At 38.0% G+C, this 19,340-nt stretch overlaps 1 protein-coding gene across 2 annotated transcripts; it reads right to left on the bottom strand.

The window, feature by feature from the left end:
• Nucleotides 1-999: 999 nt before the first annotated feature.
• SLU7 (spliceosome associated SLU7) lies at nt 1,000-18,408 on the bottom strand. 2 transcript variants are annotated; one of them, XM_026696323.2, is made up of 16 exons: nt 18,271-18,408; nt 16,154-16,325; nt 15,288-15,441; nt 14,892-14,972; nt 13,166-13,330; nt 12,317-12,385; nt 11,320-11,367; nt 10,787-10,918; nt 10,200-10,297; nt 8,891-8,958; nt 7,675-7,814; nt 6,550-6,711; nt 4,481-4,585; nt 4,305-4,376; nt 3,543-3,656; nt 1,000-2,111 (listed from the first exon to the last, which is right to left on the bottom strand). In XM_026696323.2, exons 2-16 carry the CDS (start codon nt 16,300-16,302, stop codon nt 1,932-1,934), a joined length of 1,737 nt encoding a protein of 578 aa, XP_026552108.1. In that variant the 5' UTR covers nt 16,303-16,325; nt 18,271-18,408; the 3' UTR covers nt 1,000-1,931. The 2 variants fall into 2 exon arrangements, with proteins under 2 accessions (XP_026552108.1, XP_026552110.1); XM_026696325.2 differs by having other exon boundaries at nt 18,351-18,408.
• Between the last annotated feature and the right edge of the window lie 932 nt (nt 18,409-19,340).

The following is a 19,340-nucleotide window of genomic DNA, read 5'->3' as shown; positions in this document are numbered from 1 at the left end:
GGTGGTGACATGCTGTTTTGGATATCAGCCTCCTATCACATCACTAGAGGAGGAAAAGTAGATGTAGACTGTGGGTAGGTTCTCCTGCTGTTAGCAATTACAATGCTTTCAGTATAAAATAAAGAAAAGGTATAAAAAAGTTTATATGGAAACACATGGGATGAGAGCTAAACTAGGAAAAAACCCCAAATATGACAGAAAATGAAAAACCTTTCTTGGATTGCACTGGATATGTAAAAATTGGACAGATCTAGAAAATAGCTTTTCTAGAATCCAATTCAGTTTTAAAGTGCAAATCCACTTTACCATGAAGGTTACCATGCAAAATTATTATTCTTCCCATTTTTCCCTTGTATAAAGCTTGGTAAAGTATTGCAAGTCTTAGTGGTGTGCTGGCTTTCTTGCAACTAAAACATTTCTACTATTTTGATCAGGTTTTCAATGTCAGTTCAGAACAGATGAAAAAACACTTAAAATTTATGAAATACATTTTCCTTTTGTAGATAAAATCTTAAAACAAGATAGTATGAGTTTGCAGATTTTAAAATTAATCTAGTTTTCCTAAGAGTCTAATTTTCTAATAAGATTAGCACAACACCGTAAAACAATACTTGCACCTAAACATATAATTAGTATAAAAGAATACAGGAATTACTATTAAAACTGAAAACAATAAATAAAAAGCTTATGTAAAATATATATACATTTTTGGAATAATACATTTCAAAATGGGATTTCTTTTTGACTATGCTACAATTACAATGTCAAAATATTCTGTATTATTTTCTGCATGTTCTTTTTGAGGGTCCAACTGCATTCTTATCTGTATATAAGGTATATAATTACTTTCCAGCAATGCCCTTCTATTACAACCAGAGGAACAACTTTGGCCAAAAGGACAGGCATATAAAAACAGCAATAATAAGCACCTGTAGGAATGTCCCACTATCCAGGGAGAAATTATTAATCTAATGTATATTGCCAAGTTGATTCTATTCATTTAGAATTACTTCAAAATGACTTTTTTCTTCTACAATTGAATACTAAAGCCAGGAAGTTTGGCAATTACCCAACAACTAATATAAATATCCATTATACTTCTCAATTGAGCATTATGTATTAATGTTGGACCGTATTCTGCATTTCACTAACTTCTGACTTGCCATGTCAGCATGGCAAAATCTCCCTCCAATTTGAGCTCCTCAGTTCGACTCATTAGTCAAATCCAGGCATACGTTACATTAATGAACTAGCCTTTGTTACTACAAGACTCAACATTTTTGTTAAAAAATCAGAATTAAAGCATTTCCATATTGATAAGAATTTGAACCCTTAAAATTCCAGGCCAATATGATCAACAAGTTACAGGCAGACTGATATAAAACAAAAGGCCCAGGAGTCCATAGATGTCTATAGGAAAATAGAATCTTTAACTGTGACAGAATAATGTACCCTATTAGAAATGAAATATTAGAACCAGAATTTAATAGCTGGAATGCTAAAATAAATTCTGCTGAGAAACTGAAAACCATTTCAGAATTGTGCAATTCTATTAAGATTCAGATAGTTTTCCTCAAAGTCAGCTTTAATCTATTCAGGGAAGTAAACAATTATGTATTTTTGAAACAGACTATCAATTGTGTGCAGTTTGATGTTTGCAATATTTACTGACTCTTCTCATCAATATAGCATTTTTAAAATTCAGAAATTCATTCAGCATTATAATTTACAAGGACTTGAGCAAACCTGCTCAACAAAAAACTTTTTTTCTGCTCAGAGAGCTCTAGGCTGGGTGGGCCATAGGTAAGTATGATGCGAAAGAACAGGACATCAGTTGACAACTTGCTTAGGGAAAGTGACACACATATAACATTGATCTGTTTAGACACCTATATACAAGTCCTATGAGCTTGCAAGTCTTTTGCTCAAAACTACTGCCCCAGAAAAGAGGCCATGGGGTCATCTGGTCGCTGGCGCTTCATTTGGTAAGCTTCCATTTCCTCCTCTGTTGGTTCTCGGTTTTCATACATGCTATTATATGGTCTCTTTCTCTCATCTAATTGCATGATTTCTTTCACATGAAGGAGACGGGCTTCTTCTGCATTCAGTGCCTGAAAATACAAATTCACCGCTGTGTTACAGTTGTCCCTGGAACTACAACTATCTAGTAAGCAAATGGTAATGCTCAATACAATTCAAAGAGTAAAGCTGCTAAGATACTCAGGAAAGTAATGAGAAAGCTGGAAAAAGCTGCAATCCGTAATAGATCACATAGGTCACGTAATAAGTCAGATTTGATCCAAAGGATTCCAGCAAATGGCCAATATAAAATCTTCCAAGAGTTATAGTATATATCAGAACAGAATAAAAATCATCTCACTATGAACACAGAAGCGACACATGTTGTGGTCTGCCAGCGGCCTGCAGAGCTGGCAGCAGAGTCGGACAGTGGGGAGGAACATGGGCCAGTTCCTAGAATCTGGAGAGGGTGTGGATGAGGGATCTGCGTCCGACAGAGATGGGGCCAGAGCTATCTGAGAGTTATGTGCTGACTCCGGAGCCTCCAGAATCTGACATCAGCAAGGCAGAGGAACAAGGGGAGCCTGTTCCCAGTGCGCACTTGCACAGAGCTGCCAGAAGGCAAGAACAGTAAAGACAAAAGGGGCGACTCAGGAGTAAGGTTTGGAGATGACTGGCCCCTCCCATAAGACATAAAGGAGGAGCAAAGGGACATGAGCTTTTGCAGGAAGCAACTTTGTTCGTTCTGAAGCTCTGTGTTGACTTTGTGCTGTTTGGCCTTGTACAGCTAATTGGCAATTTAGTCATTGTCAGCGTTTCAAGGGAGATAAAGGTGGGTGCTTATCAGCCTTATTCCGAAAGACTGTGGCAGACTTCTGTTGGGACTATTCATAAACTGGGACTCATTATGGGCTGTGAATGCATATAATTCACAGCTATTGAAATATTAAAAAAAGGTTTTTGGAAACAGCATGTGATTGTTACTGTCTCAGGAAGCCTTGGTCAGAACACATTATGTTTGTCTAAGCTAATAGTTGTATAAATGATATCACACTGCAAATTTATTCAAATTTCACAGACTACTAATAATTAATGCTAAATATAAGAGCTTCAGCATCCACTGACTTTTTCAATAATCAACAGGAACTTGTTCCCATATAGTTGTGAGAATACGGTTTACTATTCTATAGACTGAGAATATAATTTCACAGTGGTATCACAAGACAGGGCAGGAATCTCTAATTCTCCCTTAAATCCAAGAAAACCAGAATTTGGTTTATTATGCCAATGTGTTCTGATTGGAAAACACAATTTCTCTCCTTTCAATTCAATATGGGTTTGTGAAAATAAATATGAATTTATGAAGATCTGTTGCTGGAAAGATAGCTGATAGGAAAGAAGTTCCAGCATGGGATTTGAGAGAAATAAGCCTCTATTCTCATGTTGGAACTTGGTATGCCAGATAGTCTGTACACTTTAAGAGGATTTGAGGATAATACAGGTGACAGCGGTTTTATGCATACCTTTTTCAATTTTTCTTGTTTCTTTCTGTCTTCTCCCTCACTATCAGAACTTGTACTCTTCTTATGCTTTTTCTTTTTCTTCTTCTTTTCGTCCTTTTGTTTTTGTTGGTGTATCTGTAGCAACGGGGAAGAGGATAAAATAAAATGCAGACAGACATGAATGAGGGTATTCTAAGCTACAGGCAATAGGTACTTAAGGGAGTGTCACATTAAATTTCTTCTTAGGGGCAGATGGCATGTATCTATATCACTTACCTGGCAGAATCCCATCCTACCTGAAAGTTTCAACAACTGCAACAGATGCGCAACTGCCAGTGTACAATAGTTGCATTATAATTGCCTAGAAAGTGCTGTAATGTTTTTAGGACTTCATATAAAACAGAAACAAGTAAACAGAAGGCCATCCACACTTCACCACCTACTTTTCTATTGCCTCTAAGATCATGCCACTGAATAATAGCAGAAAGTCTTTTTTCTTTTCTTTTTACTTTTTGTAAATTAAGCAGCAAAATGTGTGGCACCCCTTCAAGGCTTAAATGTGCTTATTGCACTTAATCTTCCTTCCCTCTAAAACAGGAATAATCTGTCACATCCTGTGACATAATTATACCACTGCTATCCCTTCTAGGGCCTTTCTGGCTACTGGAAAAAAAATTATAAATACACTCTGTATACCAAAATAGCTTATCTTGTCCTTGACTGGCAATAGGCTCATTAGAAAGCCACCTACTAGAAAGAAAACAAAACAATAAAGAAGCCCACCTCCATTAGAGTTTTGGGTTTGGTTAACTGCTCATCCTCATGCACCTCACTTGGCAATTCTTCACTGGCATTCTATGTGTAGGAAAAAGAAAAATCCAATTTCACAAAGAGGGTTAAGCATTAGGTTTGTTTTTAAAATGTCAATTTATAGTTCCACTAAATAAACTATATCTTACAGCAATTTCCTTTCCAGCTTCTCCTGTACAATACGAGAACTTGACAAATGAGTAGCAGCATTTATATCCCCATCTTCCTTCTTTCCAGTAAGAACCCCATATACACTGCAAGGAAAACAAAGGTATTAACTGCTTATGATAATGGCTTGCAATCTCATGTATTACATTTCATAATGGTTTTTTTGATTCCCAAAGAGTTTGTGATAAATTTAAGAAATACTCTATTCCCAAAGAATGTACTATTTAAATTTCGGTACAGGTTTGGTGCAACCTTCTACAGCAGAAAAATGAATAGAAACAATGAAAAATGCACTAATCAGTTGAGTTGCGTGTAATGTGATAATTCCTTTGTATCAAGAACCAAATCCCTATTCTATTATATTGGTTTATTTGAAAGATTTAGCATCTGCTTAATTCTACTAATGAAATCAATGGAATCTAAAAAGTATGGGACAGATTTCACTTGCAATATTTTTCACATTTTATCCCCATTACCTTCCCAGACAGTAGGTTCAAACTGCTAAATTTAAGTAAGTAAGCATTTCTATAATTACGATGAACTTTCTCCTTGCATTTAACCTTACCCAGTAAATATTAAATACTTTCCTCATAGAATATTTTGAAATGAATAAGGAAAACAAACTGGTGGCTCAATGAAGGGTCAATTCTCTGTTGAAAGAAACAAGCTGCATCTAGAGTACCTTCAGTTTCAATTCTGCTAAAATCTCCTTCATGGCAAATGTTTCACAATACTCTCTTATGAACCTATTCATGACTAACATCAGACACTTTGTGATGACTAACACCATAGTGTTAGGAATGACTAACAAAAATTAGAGTCTTAATGTTTAGATAACAAATTGATTTCTCATTACAAACTGATTTCTCATGTTTTAAATCTGATTCTGAGTAAAGTTAGTAACCAGCCCTAATTCCATCTGTTGGCTTCATCTTAATTGTGCCATGAAAAGTCCCTAATGGATCACATACCAGTTAGCTAACTTTAACAGAACAAGAATAAAACAAGAATGTGGAGGAAAAGGAAAAGCACTGTACAGTATACATTTCCCTAAAGAAATAAATTTGAAAAAGTAATTTAAAAAACACATAAAAGCCAAAAATTACATTGTCTTCTAGATTTTTGCAATTGTAAATCTCAGAATAATTCTAAGCAGAGAATCCTTAATAACTGTTCATTATTTGAAAAGACTTATTTCTAATATAAAGAGGGTTTTAAAATTTGTTTTAGGTCAGACCAGGCAATTTTTAAATCAATGACAGCAATTCACCAAGAATGACCTATTGAGGAGAGCACATGGTAGGGCAGAGATGAAGTTATCAGCACAGCAAGTCCTTGACATATGACCATTCTTTCAGTGACTGATGTCATGATGGTGCTGAAAGAGTGGTTAGGATCGATCCTCAGAGTTCTAGCCATCCCAGTACCCTACAGTTACGTGATTGTGATCTGAACACTTGGCAAATGGTTCACATTTACATTGTTGTAGCAGCCATGATCAAATGATTGCCATTTGTGACCTTCCCTGCCGTTTTCCCCATAGTCAATGGGGAAGCTGGCAGAGAAGGTTGGAAGTCATCAGGATAAGTCTCCCCAACCTATACAGCCTCCTGCAGTCCCTCTGTGGTCATGCCAGCCCTAGGCACCCTGTGTGCCTACCAATTCTCATGCCTCCTCATGCAACAATCCCTTCTCACCCTGTACTCTTGCACCCACTCCCAGACCCACACAACTCTTACGCACCCCTGTACATGCTTGTGTCCCCCCTAGTGTCCCCTTTGCTCCCATCCAGCAGCAGCTACTTACTTCCCTGCAACCTGGAACTTGACAGCTGCTGTGGTTTCCCCAATGACTTTGGTTGTGGGAAACCAGCAAGAAGTTACCTTACCTTGCCTCGTGACTGTGGGATTTGGTTAACAGTGGCAATTGGGATTGCAGGGATTGCCGTAGCTAAGTATCGCAGAGAGGCTAATTACACTTATTCTATGCAGAAAGTATTTGAAATTAGTTCAAGAACCACAAATTGCCAAATCCTGCTTGAGGTACTTACTGTGTGGTTGTTGATCATTACATCCTCCTCATATTTGGAGCGAGCAACAGCCTTCTCTTGACCTTTAATAACTGTTCCATGTCTAGAATACTCCACATAGTCTTCTGTCTGAGCAAGTAACAGTTCAGATGGTGGGGCATCCAGATGTTCTTCGCCTCCATACTACAAGAAAAAAAAGAAAAGAGAAGTTTGAAAGATTCATTTGCAGGACTCCCGTTCCCTGAAGATATCTATCTGCCCATTCACCAGACTGGATAGGGTAGAGAGGCTCCAGATTCTTTCCCTTAAATGTTGCTATCCAGCAGGTCCTATGAAATGTGTCTCTTTCATAGTGGTCCCTGCCTTGTGGAATAGCCTTCCCCCAGGATCCGGCAGGACCTCATCCTTTCTGGACAACTGTGAAGTGCTGATTCTTCCCCCTAAAGATTGGAACAGGGTGATGTTGTGGCCCGAGGATGACTTTTTTGGATGCCCTATGAAGGATGGTTCAGATGCCAGGTTTTGGTTTTACTGTTTTTGATCACTTTTGTCTTTTATTGTAAGCTACCCAGAGTTGTGTTATGAGTGACCATACAAAATTTTCAAATAAAAAAAATAGTTTTATAGCATTTTACACCATGTAAAATGCATTTTGATTTTCTATGAGATTCCTATAGTGGAGAGAGTACTGATAAAGTTATGTCACTTAGTGACTGTTCAAAGTTACAACGGACTCCCCACAAACATCCTTACAACCTCCTGCTTTTAAACCCCCCCAGGTTTAAAAAACTGTCTCAAAATCATTTGGGAATTTAAGATACCATACACAAAAAATATCAAGTCAAGAGTTACATAAGTTTATTCTGACTTTGAAGTTGGCTATATTTATAATTATGTTTTAGCTTTCTCTAGTGATATATGCAAGATTATTTCCATTTTTAATTGACTTATTCTTTAATAATATTGATCTGGTGAAGTCTCCCATAATTTGACATGTAATTACTTTACTTTATAAAGTTTTAATTAATTTAGAAATGGCAAATGATACCATAGTGCTGCAAACATTTCCACCCGCACCCCCAGAGTAAAAAGGTAACATATTGTAAAAAGGGCATTCTGAAGGAGACTGAATGCCTGTTAATTTACCTTCTCTAAGATGCTTTCTTTCTGCTGATGTTTAAAGTCTTCTTTTTTCACTTTGAAAGATTTGTACAAGAGTTCAAGTTTTGTAGGATCTGCTTGAAGATGAACTTCAGAGCCTTTTTCATAGGCCTCCCAGGCGAATACTTTGAAAATAAAAAAAGAAAAATATTTTCAGTTTTTCTAAAATACATGAACATTAAACTATTATTTTATTTAATAAGCACTCAGAAAATATTGTGAAAAAATTATCTGTGAAGGAAACCCTAGAAGAGAGGATTCTTACTCTTCCCCATCTTCTGGGATGCTTCAAGAGCAAAGGGAGGAGAGAGAACCAGTGTGAAGGATAAACACCTATCCCTGCCAGGTCCATTTTTAAACCAAGGACCTGAGAGAGGTAAAGGGGACGAGAGGACATTTTACTTGGTACCAGCCCATCCATCCCTCTGTCTCTTGATATCATAAATAAACCCATTTCCAGCTCCAATCTGCTAAGAATTCATAAAGGTACAGATAAAAGGTAACCATGCCTGACTCTAAGGGGTGGTGCTCATGTCCATTTCTTAGTTGAGGGAGCCAGCGTTGTACAAAGACATTTTTGGTAGTCAGGTGATCAGCATGGCTACACACCAAAGGTACACAGAATGCTGTTATCTTTCCGCCAAAGTGGTACCTATTTATCTACTTGCATTTGCATGCTTTCGAACTGCTAGGTGGGCAGAAATTGGGGCAAGTAACGGGAGCTCACCTCGTTGCATGGCGCTTGGGTCTTGAACCCAGGCTGTCAGCTTTCCATCTGACAAGCTCAATGTCTTTAATCATTGAGCCATCACCCACCCCCCAAAGAAATCATAAAAGTGGACCTTTTCCTTCTGTAGTCAGTGGCCCTTTGATAGTACAAGGAAAGCATACACCTATAATCCTTGAAGAGTCTGGAAAGATATATACATACATCTTTCAAAAAATCAGTGGTTTTAATATACTTTGGGAGAGGGCACTGTTAGAGGACTCTGCCTCTAGTATTCCCCCTCTACCTTTGCTTGGGAAATCTAGTATCAAATATGACATTCCTTGCAGTAAAGTGGGCATCTATGAAGGAGATGAGCAGTTATGAAGTGTGATATATAAATATTCTTCCTTAAAGAATAATCTTATCTAAAACAAATTTAACTTAAAAACAAGTGAGCAGCAGTCTTTTATACACCTTAGATTTAGTACTTACACTGAGTTTGGGCCATGGAAATGGTGGCCCCCGTGTAACGTACAAAGTTATCTCCTGCATAACTGACCCTGTAAGAAAAATAGTTTATTCTGTAAGTATTTAGCTTGTGGTTCTATTTTGCACAGAAGCAAAGCAAATGCAAGGCCATTTTGATTAAAAAGTATAAATTTAATAAGACCCATTCTTTGTTTATTAATGTGATTCTGGGATTCGTTATTGTGTCAGCCTTCAAGATGATCCCTTCTGCATCTTATGTACTGCCTTATTTCTTCCTTACTTTGCATCTTTCCTTACTTTGCATCTTTCTTACTGCTCCATCTTTCGGCTGTCATTAGCAACGGGGGGAGGGGGGAATTGGAAGGGAAGAAAACTGGAGGTGTTACATTCCTGTAAATGGGAAGGAGGAGGGGGAGTATAAATTTCTCTTTTTAAGTTTCTATTTCCTTGCCTACTTTTTCTATCCTCTGCACAGCTGCGAAGTTTTATCAAAATAAGTCAAGGTCAACGGACAGAGGCCTCATCACCACCTGAAGATGCCCACACGATCATATGCAGAACTTTTAATTGGAAGAGTCTTTTGAACTCTGGGGGGTGGGAACAATTCCATCCCTTTGTATATGTGATCTGCGCGCCAAAATCTTTAGATTCAGAATCTTCTCTGTAGCTTCCACTTTGAAATTTAGTAAAAGAAGACCTTTGCTCCAACCATTGGAGTCTGAGTGTTTCTTGGATTTTGAATGGAGCACAGACTGACATATTGCTTCTCCTATTGCATTTTGATTACAGCAGCCAATCTTTTTGGTCTTAAAATGTCATTTTAAATTACTTTGTTAGTAATTTAGATCAACGTATTGACAGAGTAATTTGTAATTTCTCTGTCATTAAAATGCACTATGAGAAACAATCTCCAAATAAAGTTTGGGCAAGAAAAAAGGATATACGTTCTTCTGAAGCAAAACATCTACTATAAGGGATTAAAAAACTTTTTCTTATATGGCATGGTTATTCACTGAGAGTTAAAAGCTTTCTAAAGATAATTTTACAGAAACCTGAGGTACTTATTTTACAGCAGAGTTAAACTGTAGGCAACTAATATTCATCTGTGTTCACCACCAACTCTCCCAAGTTTTCCAAGATCTATGAGCATTCCAGACAACCTGCTTTGAGGAACGAGCACAATGACACACTTCTCTATTTTTTTTTAAAAAAAAAACTTTCTTCAAACTGAAAATCAAGACCTTCCCATGTATCAATTCTAGGGCAGTATATAAGACCGTGTATTTGCTGAAGCAATTTGAAGCTAACTTACTCATCTGGATTCTTTCCTGCATTAGCATAAGGATTCTCCCTCATTGCTCTGGTTTTAGGATCATAGTAGGCAGAATTGGGGTCTAGATTCCGTAGGTACTAAAGAGCAAGAACATAAAAATATCAACTTGAAGTTCTAATATAGCTAATAGCACTATCAATTTAATGTAGCTATTCCAAGATCATCATGTAGAAATACCAATAAAATCGGATAATCAATAATGTGAATTCGACCAAGCCAAAGTTAGGATACATTACAGCTATCACCCATCACTATATCCACCACCAGTTCTCTTTTACCCCTATAAGGAAGGAATGCCATTCTGCAGAAAGGGAGGATAGCTGAAATTCTTTATCTTGGATTATTTTGATCATTTTACACAGTACTTAACGATTTACACTGTATTTACACTATTACGTTGCATATGTTGAATTCACACAGTATCCTAAGCCATTGAGTAGCATATATCATATTATACATGATACTACTGATATGAAAGGAAGATAAGCAGAAGAAAGTTACACCTTTTAGAATAACATGGAGAATATTAGCTTCAAAATGACAGTTCTTGATATTGTCTAGCTTACTTTGGCAATATCCTCTCGAATGCGCAAGTTTCGGACTGTAATGCGTCTTTTGGAGTCAAAATTCTGTCCAGGCATATCAATGTCATCTGCATATTTGTCTTCGTCTTCATCTTCACTGTTATGATCTCTTTCCTAAAAAGAGAGAGCATGGCATTAACTAACTGGTGCAATTTCATTTGCATCAATAACAAAATACATATACCAAATTTTAGGTGATTTTTTTTTTGAAAAAATACTAATATCAATATAATTCTATTAGTGAAGGATTGAATTAGTTGGCTAAGTGGTTTGCAAATAAAAACACAATTATATAAAGCTTGAGTTAAGTTCTGCTTTGGGCCAAGTTTCATTATATCACTTGCCTGAAAAACTGCAGCTATGACGAGAGATGAATCTACAGATCTCCGTATAAGAAGGCAAATGATAAAGGCTACTTAAAAATCACAGAATATCAAATTATTTATGTGAAAGACATATTTACAACAAAAAAATACCCTTAATTTTTGTTATTTATTAAAAAACCCCACTCTCACCGTTTGTAAATTTGGTTCCTCTTCTCCCCATCGATGACGTGGAGAATTCTAGAGAAAACAACAAAAACAGTCTCTGAAAATCAGCACAGAGTAACTTTACAGTGAAGTAATCAAAATAATGGATAAATTGTTTGAGAAAAGGCATTCTGAAAAGAAAGGCCTCTATTTGGTCTCAAGCTAAACCAAGGCAGATCATTAGCTTCAAGCCATTTTATTTATTTATCTAAGATTCTTTCCTCCAAATAGCTTTAGGGATATCGTTCTTTCATCCTTTCTTAGTGACAAAACAAATAACTAAAATATTTCTGAAATTTCATACCCACTCTTAAAATCAAGAATTGAGACATTAATACTTTTATAACAATATAGAACACTGTCAGGGTTGGTAAACTGTAATTTTAATGCAACAGTTTAAATTAAATTGGCTTCTAATTTAGATTTTAAAAGTACTTGTTAAAAGGAGATAAGGAATCAAAATGGATCATAGCGCTTATGATGGCATCCTTGTGTTGGTTATGTCAAGACCCAGTACGAAACAGGACTTCATCATTACTAAAAAGAACACATGCTCATATAGAGAGAGAAATGAGTCCATTCTGTGTGCAATGTTCAAAAGATCAGGTAGCCAGTAATGCAAAAAACAAAACAAAACCCCTCTTGCCAAACTTGGGGAGTTGCTGCAAACCAGAATAAGAAATGTTTAGCTACCCAAATAAATAATTAGGTTTCCAGGCAAACGAAAATAAATTCCAAACAATGAAAATATCTTTTCATTCTGAAAAGCTTTGATTCCTCACATTCAGAAGAATTATATCAAGTTTACACTGCCATCTAGTGAAGCAATTAAGAATTTACAATTAAGAAAGCTCTACCTTAACAGATTTTAGCCATATTCCGTGCTTTTGTGTCAACATCCTATACTAGCTGAAAAATACATTTAAAAAGGAGGAAAACACTACCTTATCCTTCTGATTTAGATGTTTTCCCCCTGACTTACCACTTGCTCGGTCAGCTTTCCTGAAGCCAGTTCTTCCTGCAGTTTCTGAGCTTTGAGTGTGCGTTTAGCCTGTACATTAAAGGAAAAGCAGGAGTAGTATTTCTCTTAAAAGATTTCCTAACCACTCCATACTTACCATGAAATAATAAATGTTCTTAGTTTTGATGAGCAAGGAATTATAATTTAGAGTCAACAATACAGAAGTGTAAGCAATTTACAGACAGAAAATTGACTTACATCTAACTCAGCTTTCTTCCTCACTCCTAGTAAGTTTGCTAAACTCTGTCTGAAATCTGTTCCTTCATTTCTTCAATGACTTTCTCAAGACTTACGAATGTTTAGCCCCTTTGGTGTCTTAATTCAGAGGCAGTCAATGAAAAAATATCAATGGAATCAAAAGTAAAGGCAGCCAAAGATTGACCATGGTTCCCTTCAAACTATGAATGGTGTGTGTAGGAGGATGCACCTTTCTCTTGTCTCCTTTTTTAGTAATGGAGATACTTTGTGGTTAATTGTTGACTAACCAAGTTTTGGGAAAGGGGGAAATCTTAATTATTAGAGAAAGGTGCTGCTTGGTGAAAGAGTACTTAGTTTACAATGCAAACATGAACAGGTATGGTATATCCCCAGGATCTCCAAGCATGGAAGAGGAAAAAATCTCATCTGAACACTTGGAAAACTAAAGTAAATGAACTAATAACAGCTTCTGACACTATTTTATAAACACATCTATATGTTTATATTAGCACAAGAATCAGTTCTGGATAATATGTTATTTATTTTTATACCAACATGACAAAAGATAGTGTTGATGTTATACCCAAAGTGGGGTAAAAACAATTTACTTACTAGATCAACCTTCGAATATTCTTCTACAATCTTCATATGCTCCTCTGGGTTATAACCATTCCAACGGTCTCTTTTCCCATCATAGTCAAACATCAATTGAGGCTGCATGTGCTCATCTGGTGCAATGTTAGTTCCTGTAAATTTTGCTCCAACTTTTCTAGGTCTCTGCAGGGAACAATATGGAATGCAATCTTTGTTTCTCAGCAAGACAGCTGCCTACAATTATTCCTGTTTCTTAGCAGACATGAGGGAAACATAGTACTGATGTTTTTCCTACTTTTTCCTTCCAGCAGACTCTTCCTTAGTAGCATTAAGTTTTTTCCAGATGTAATGCAGCTACTATATTAATGTGGCTGAACTACAGCTCCACTGTTAACACTGAAACCAGGGACCATGAGGGACAAATGAATACAACTCCTTACAGAAAAATTAACTGCTTTGATTTCTTTTAAATGAAAACACTACTAAAATGCTGTAAATAAAGAAATAAACAGGAGCTTCAAAGACCTAAAATTTGGAATGATAAACTTAAAATCCTATTGGCCTATCCATTGTGGCCTGGACCACCATATCCCATGATAACCTCACTGCAATAGCTGTGTAAGAATATGCCTTATTCTCTATCATAGGGTGGAAACCTGAATTTTCTGTCATCAAAAGTTTTCCTGGTTCTTTGTGATTGAAATAGGGGAAAGGCAGTTTAACAATTGCAAATAGCCTTAATTTAGCTATATTTAACAACATACTTGATTCTCTTGCTATTTACCAAATTGTTACTTTTTGGAAAAGTGGTTCCTGTTTGTCATCTGATTAACCTCTTCCTCATACAGGCAGTCCTTGCTTAACGACCATTTGTTCAGACCATTCAAAATTATACCGGCATTGAACAAATGGGATTTACGCCTGGCCCATAAAGTTACACCTGTTGTAAGTGCCTCCACCTTCACATGATCAAAATTTAGGCATTTGGCAGTCCACTTACAACTACAGGGACACTACAACTCCATCCACCTTGCTATCTCCCCAATATCTCTGTCCTTTCTGCTACCCTGCACAGTGGCATTCCTCGCCAGCCGTGCTGGGGCTGAAGTAGAGGCCTGGAGCTTTTAGCAGGATCAGTCGACTGCTGCCCCAGGCCTCTACTTCACGCCTGGCTTCTGAAAAGCCCCTGCCACTCCAAGCTGACTTTCATCACTTTTTTCCTTCCACTGCTGAAGATGCAGGACTCAGGCAGAGGCAGCTCAGGTTTCAAAAGGCAAGCTTGAGCTATCTCTGCCCATATGGAGAATAAACAACAGGGATGTCAAACTCACATCTTCACGGTGATGTCACTGGACTTACTAGGACTTTTCCCCCTTCCGCTAAACTGGGCATGGGTGTGGCTAGTGCATGATGCAACCAGCCAGCGGGCCGGGAGTTTGACAGCTTTGACATATAATGAAGAGTTAAGAAGAGGCAATGCAGTGGGAGGGGGAAAGGCCTCGTTTGCTGAGAACTACAGTAACTCATGTTTCAAAATGCACATGATGAGAAAACAAAAAGAAAAAAAAATGCCACTGGAATTCTCCCTTGTGGCCCAGCAAAAAAGGCCTTCTGTCCTTATGTTCCATGCAACTCTTAAGTTCCACAGAACTCAATTCTATTAGATAAAAATTTTTAAAATCCACAGACTACAAAATTTTACCTGAGACACAGGGTCATATTGCTTTTATGGAATGTTATTTACCTCTAGGCAATCTTTCTTCTTATGAGTCAATGCACCACAGTTCTCACAAGCACCTTTACGGTATTTGGTTGCAACAGCATTCTAAAGACAAAAACAAATAACTCATTTGTAGCAATAGAGTATTTAGTTTGTCCTCTCCTATATGAGAATACAGAATATGGTAGCCCATTCTAACTTTACAAAGAAATTATCTAATTATATAAATACTCTGAAATGCTAATTGCAGGGAATTTTAGCCAGACATAGCTAACAAACTATGCCCCTTCACATTTGAGTATAAATTCACCATCACTGAATTTGACTTTTCAAACACCCGTCATAATAAAAAAGCCAAACAAATTAGCTAACATTTATTAATAATCTTGCACAGCATCGGTTTTACATATAGCTGCCTACCTCTTTAACTCCTCGCTTATACCATTCTCCTAGTAATGTAAATTCTTCTTGTTTCTCTGGTTGAGGTCTCTGATGTTTCAGTGTAGGCCTTTTTGAAGGATCTATATACCATGGTACTGAGGAAATATACTGGGGAATATGAGGATTGATGTCTCTGTAATAAGTAGTGTTACAATTAGATGAGAATTTAGGCTCCAGTCATTAAGTAGGAATCACTGAATGTGGCACTTAATTTTCCAATTTTTTAAAAAAATTCAATTTCCATCATACCATATTTTTAAGATCTTAACTGGAACTTTATCTGTATGATATGGGAGAGCGAGCAAGATTTTCACAGATGCTCATGTGGCTCAACAATACACCTCATACATAACATATATTCACCTATATTATATAATATATTCACCTATATAATCACTATGTACGTTTCTGTACATAGATTCTGTCTCTGATTGTCTTTCCTGTTCTTTGTTCCCCAGTGACTGGCAAAGAAAGCAATGGAGCATTCTGGTGAAGACTAAGATTCTCTATGCCAGGGTTGTCAAACTCAAGGCTCAGATTCGGCCTGTGGAGTGCTTAAATCTGGCTTGCAGGGTCGGCCTGGAAATAGCAAAGAATTGGCCTGTGGTGTTTCTGGCAGCCAAAATGGGGCGCAGGGGGGTGCTGTGCGAGGCTCCTCTGCATCCTGTTTTGGCTGGCAGGGTGCTGCAGGAGGCCGTCCAGACCAAAAATGAGGTATAGGGAGGCTATGTGCCCCTTCGTGCCATTTTGGCCAGCAGGGTGCTGTCTCCCCTGCCTCCTTAGTTTTGTTATGTTATGCTAAAAAAGTTAAAGAAAATTGTATTGGGATTACAAACAATACTTACTTTCCTTCCTCATCGACTTCAGCTGGTGCATTTCCCAGTTTTCGTTGTTCTTCCAATTCCTTCTTCTTTCTCCAATCTTCTCTTGTCATCTTCTTGGGTTCTTCCAAGCCATTTGATCCTCCAGGAGGATTAGCAGCTATAGTTTCCATGTTCCCAGATTCTATTCTATGGCCTGTTAACAAATACATGTTTGTATTTGTTAATAGGTTTTCAAATCTATTTTAATAAATGCTAAAAAAAGGTTTTCAAACTATTTTAAAAGTTTTAGGTTTTCAAACTATTTTAAAAGTTTTAGGTTTTCAAACTATTTTAACAAATGCTAAAAAATCATGACCATTTTTGAATTAATCTAGTCTATCCTGAAAAGCAAATTCTCTCCCAAGGATACCAAGATGTGGATGAGTATGGAAGACCATTTTTTTTTTCTGAGAGCAATCCATGGATCAAGAGCCAGCATAAACAGAGCTTTCATGCTATTTTAATTGTGAGAGCTAATCCATCACTAAAATACTTCTGAGGAGTTTTATTATAACTTTATACCAATTTTATAAGTTCAATGAAGACTTTTATATTTTATTGTCATTTTGTAGATATTACAAACTTTTTTTTTACAAACTTACATATAATGGAAATATGAACTTTAATAGTATGGATTTTGGCATCATTTGTACAGGTATTTTCAACCTATGACAGATCATAAAAATGGAACTTACAGCCCAAATTCAAAGTTCCGATGACTGGTGATCCCACCCCCATGTCCAGTCACATTGACCACATTTTGGGTATTAGCAACCAGTTTGCATTTATGGCTGTTTGCAGCACCCTGCAATCATGTGACTGGCAAAAAAAAACACTCTATAGCTACCAATAGGTTTACTTAATGACCTGATAGAGCAGTCCGCTTGTTTTACAAATGCAGTTCGGTTTGTTTTACAACTGCCACAAAACAGGTCATAAAATTGGGCATGGCATGTTGTAACCTGCTTTACGACCATTACAACCTATGTCCAAAATGATGGGCTCAATTGCAAGTCAAAGACTACCTGCGCACTGATTATACCCAATCATGTATCTCTACCCATGCTAGGTAGGTTATACTGTTTGGTCAGCATTGGGAGGTTCTATGGGCATGGTTGGGGAGAAATTGGCTGCAAGTCAACTCTACAAAGACACAATGCTTGTGGGTCATTGTCCCTTCGTTGTTTGGACAAGGTAACCCTCCCCTCCAGACAGAACTATTGTGCAATTTGGGGGTCCTTCACTGCAGAATGGGTGCCCAGTGCTTCCCCCAAGTTATAGTGCGACTGTTGCTGTTTGAACTGTACTGGCTCCCAGTTGCTTTACAGGTGCTTCTTCTCACCTTTAAAGAAATGCATGGCATAGGATCAGTTACTTATGGGACTGCCTCTCTCCAATAATATCTGCCATTCCATTAGCTGACCTGGGCGAGTTCCAGTTCCCTTCCTTTGAAGGCTGCCATCTTTTGAGGCTTTGAAGAAGCACCTTCTCTATAGCTGGTCCTGACCTTTGGAAGGCTGTGAAGACCATCTGGCTGGTTCTTACCCCAAATACTGGGCTTGAGTCAGGAAACTAATGGTGCAGTTGGTCTGGCATCTGATGGGAAGGGTTGTTCTGTTGTTACTACTCTGGTTTTTGTTGGCTGTCGTCAACAGTCTAGGATCAGTATGCCAGCCAGACAGCCATATAAATTCTAAAATATACGGCACATACGGTGTAAAATATCATCAAAAGCACCCCCAGCCACCTTCCTTTTGAGCACCTTCCCGAAAGTCCAATTCGTTTTTAATGCTGCTTTTCTAAATTGGGGCAGACGCCCTTGTAGGCTCCAACTGTTTTGGGCCCTAACTCCCACCAGTCCCAGTCGACCTGCCCAATAACCCCAGGACTATGAAACCTATAATCCATGTTTCCCGGCCAGCTTGAGTTGCCTTGAGCTTATCTAGCAGCAGCAGCACAAGAGGCATAACTGGATTTCGCTCCCGTTTTATGAAACTTAAAAAGGAAGAGTTCTGAACTTCATTAACGAAGAGAGCCGGAATTTTAACTACCTACGAAACAACTTAACCCGGATTAAGTTGCACGTGTAATTTACACACCGGTTGCAGGTTTCACCCGGGAAAAAGCAAACCAGCCCCGATCAGTGTCACTGACCCAAACGAGACCACTCGCCACTCACCCGAGCCGTCGATCAGCCTTCCTGCGCCACCGGGCCTACGACGCTCCTTAAGCCTCTCACTTCCGGTGTCTTTCCGCTTCCCACAATGCAGCACGCTCACAGTCTCACTACTCCTTAAAGGGGCCGCGCTCTTATTTTAAAAACGCTCATTCCCGGGCTTTGGCTTTCAGTAAACTCTTTTGAGGGTGCAAGCTTAGAGCCGTTCGGAGTCGGCCTTTCAAATGTCGGTGGAGTTTATTCCTAAATAAACTTGTTACATTTATAAAGCCCCGAGGATCTGAAACCCAAGACTTGGTGGAAGTGCATTTTCTTTCATATAAGCCTCTATTAGGATCTATTTGTTATGGCATAAATTTCCATGGATCTTTGCCTCGTTAAAAAAAAACTGACAAAGTGAAGCGTGCAATTCAAAGGTTTTTATTTCTTCATGGAGAAAGTTATGCAGTCGCTAGACACAATGATTTAAATGGCACGCAATCATAACAGGAATAATGCAAGCAATCATTAATATGTGACTTATAGGGGCAGCATGCCATTACTTTGCCAACGATTTAGAAGCGGGTCGTATTGCATTTTTCCGGGACTTTCTAGACCAGCCTTAGCCGACGGTCGTGGTGTCTCAGGGGCGGCAGTCTCCCAAGTCTTAGCCACGGCCACGGCAACGGCAACCTCTGCTTCCCTTCCAAGCCCAGATAAAAGTTAATCAAACACTACTAGCTAAACTTACTTGGTCGTAATTCCTAGTGAGTTTCAATGGGGCTTGGGTCTGATTTAGACGTTCATAGCATCACAGTAAAATGCCGTAAAATACCACGATCCCATGCGGATTATATTGCTATATAGATCAACACAGCCATCCCGCTGATGTTTGTTTTTTAAATTAAATTATCCTGGGGCTTGAAGTCCCCCCCCCCCCCTTAAGTTTATGGGATCAAGTCAGTATCGCTTTCGTACTTCACAAATCGACATCGCAATCCTTGGCTCTTAAAT

Source organism: Pseudonaja textilis, chromosome 2 (assembly GCF_049901715.1).
Source record: "Pseudonaja textilis isolate UNSWEBS1 chromosome 2, rPseTex1.2, whole genome shotgun sequence".
NCBI lineage: Eukaryota > Metazoa > Chordata > Lepidosauria > Squamata > Elapidae > Pseudonaja > Pseudonaja textilis.
The sequence above is the reverse complement of the archived record's forward strand: the minus strand, read 5'-3'. Positions and strand labels throughout refer to the sequence as shown.

Bases quoted from the DNA above. Each gene is read 5' to 3' on its own strand.
- SLU7 (XM_026696323.2), bottom strand. From the start codon at position 16,302: ATGGAAACTATAGCTGCTAATCCTCCTGGAGGATCAAATGGCTTGGAA. The intron at 15,442-16,153 runs GTAAGTATTGTT...TACTTATTACAG, and splicing joins GAAGTCGATGAGGAAGGAAA to AGACATCAATCCTCATATTC. The intron at 13,331-14,891 runs GTAAATAACATT...TGTTCCCTGCAG, and splicing joins AGAAGAAAGATTGCCTAGAG to AGACCTAGAAAAGTTGGAGC.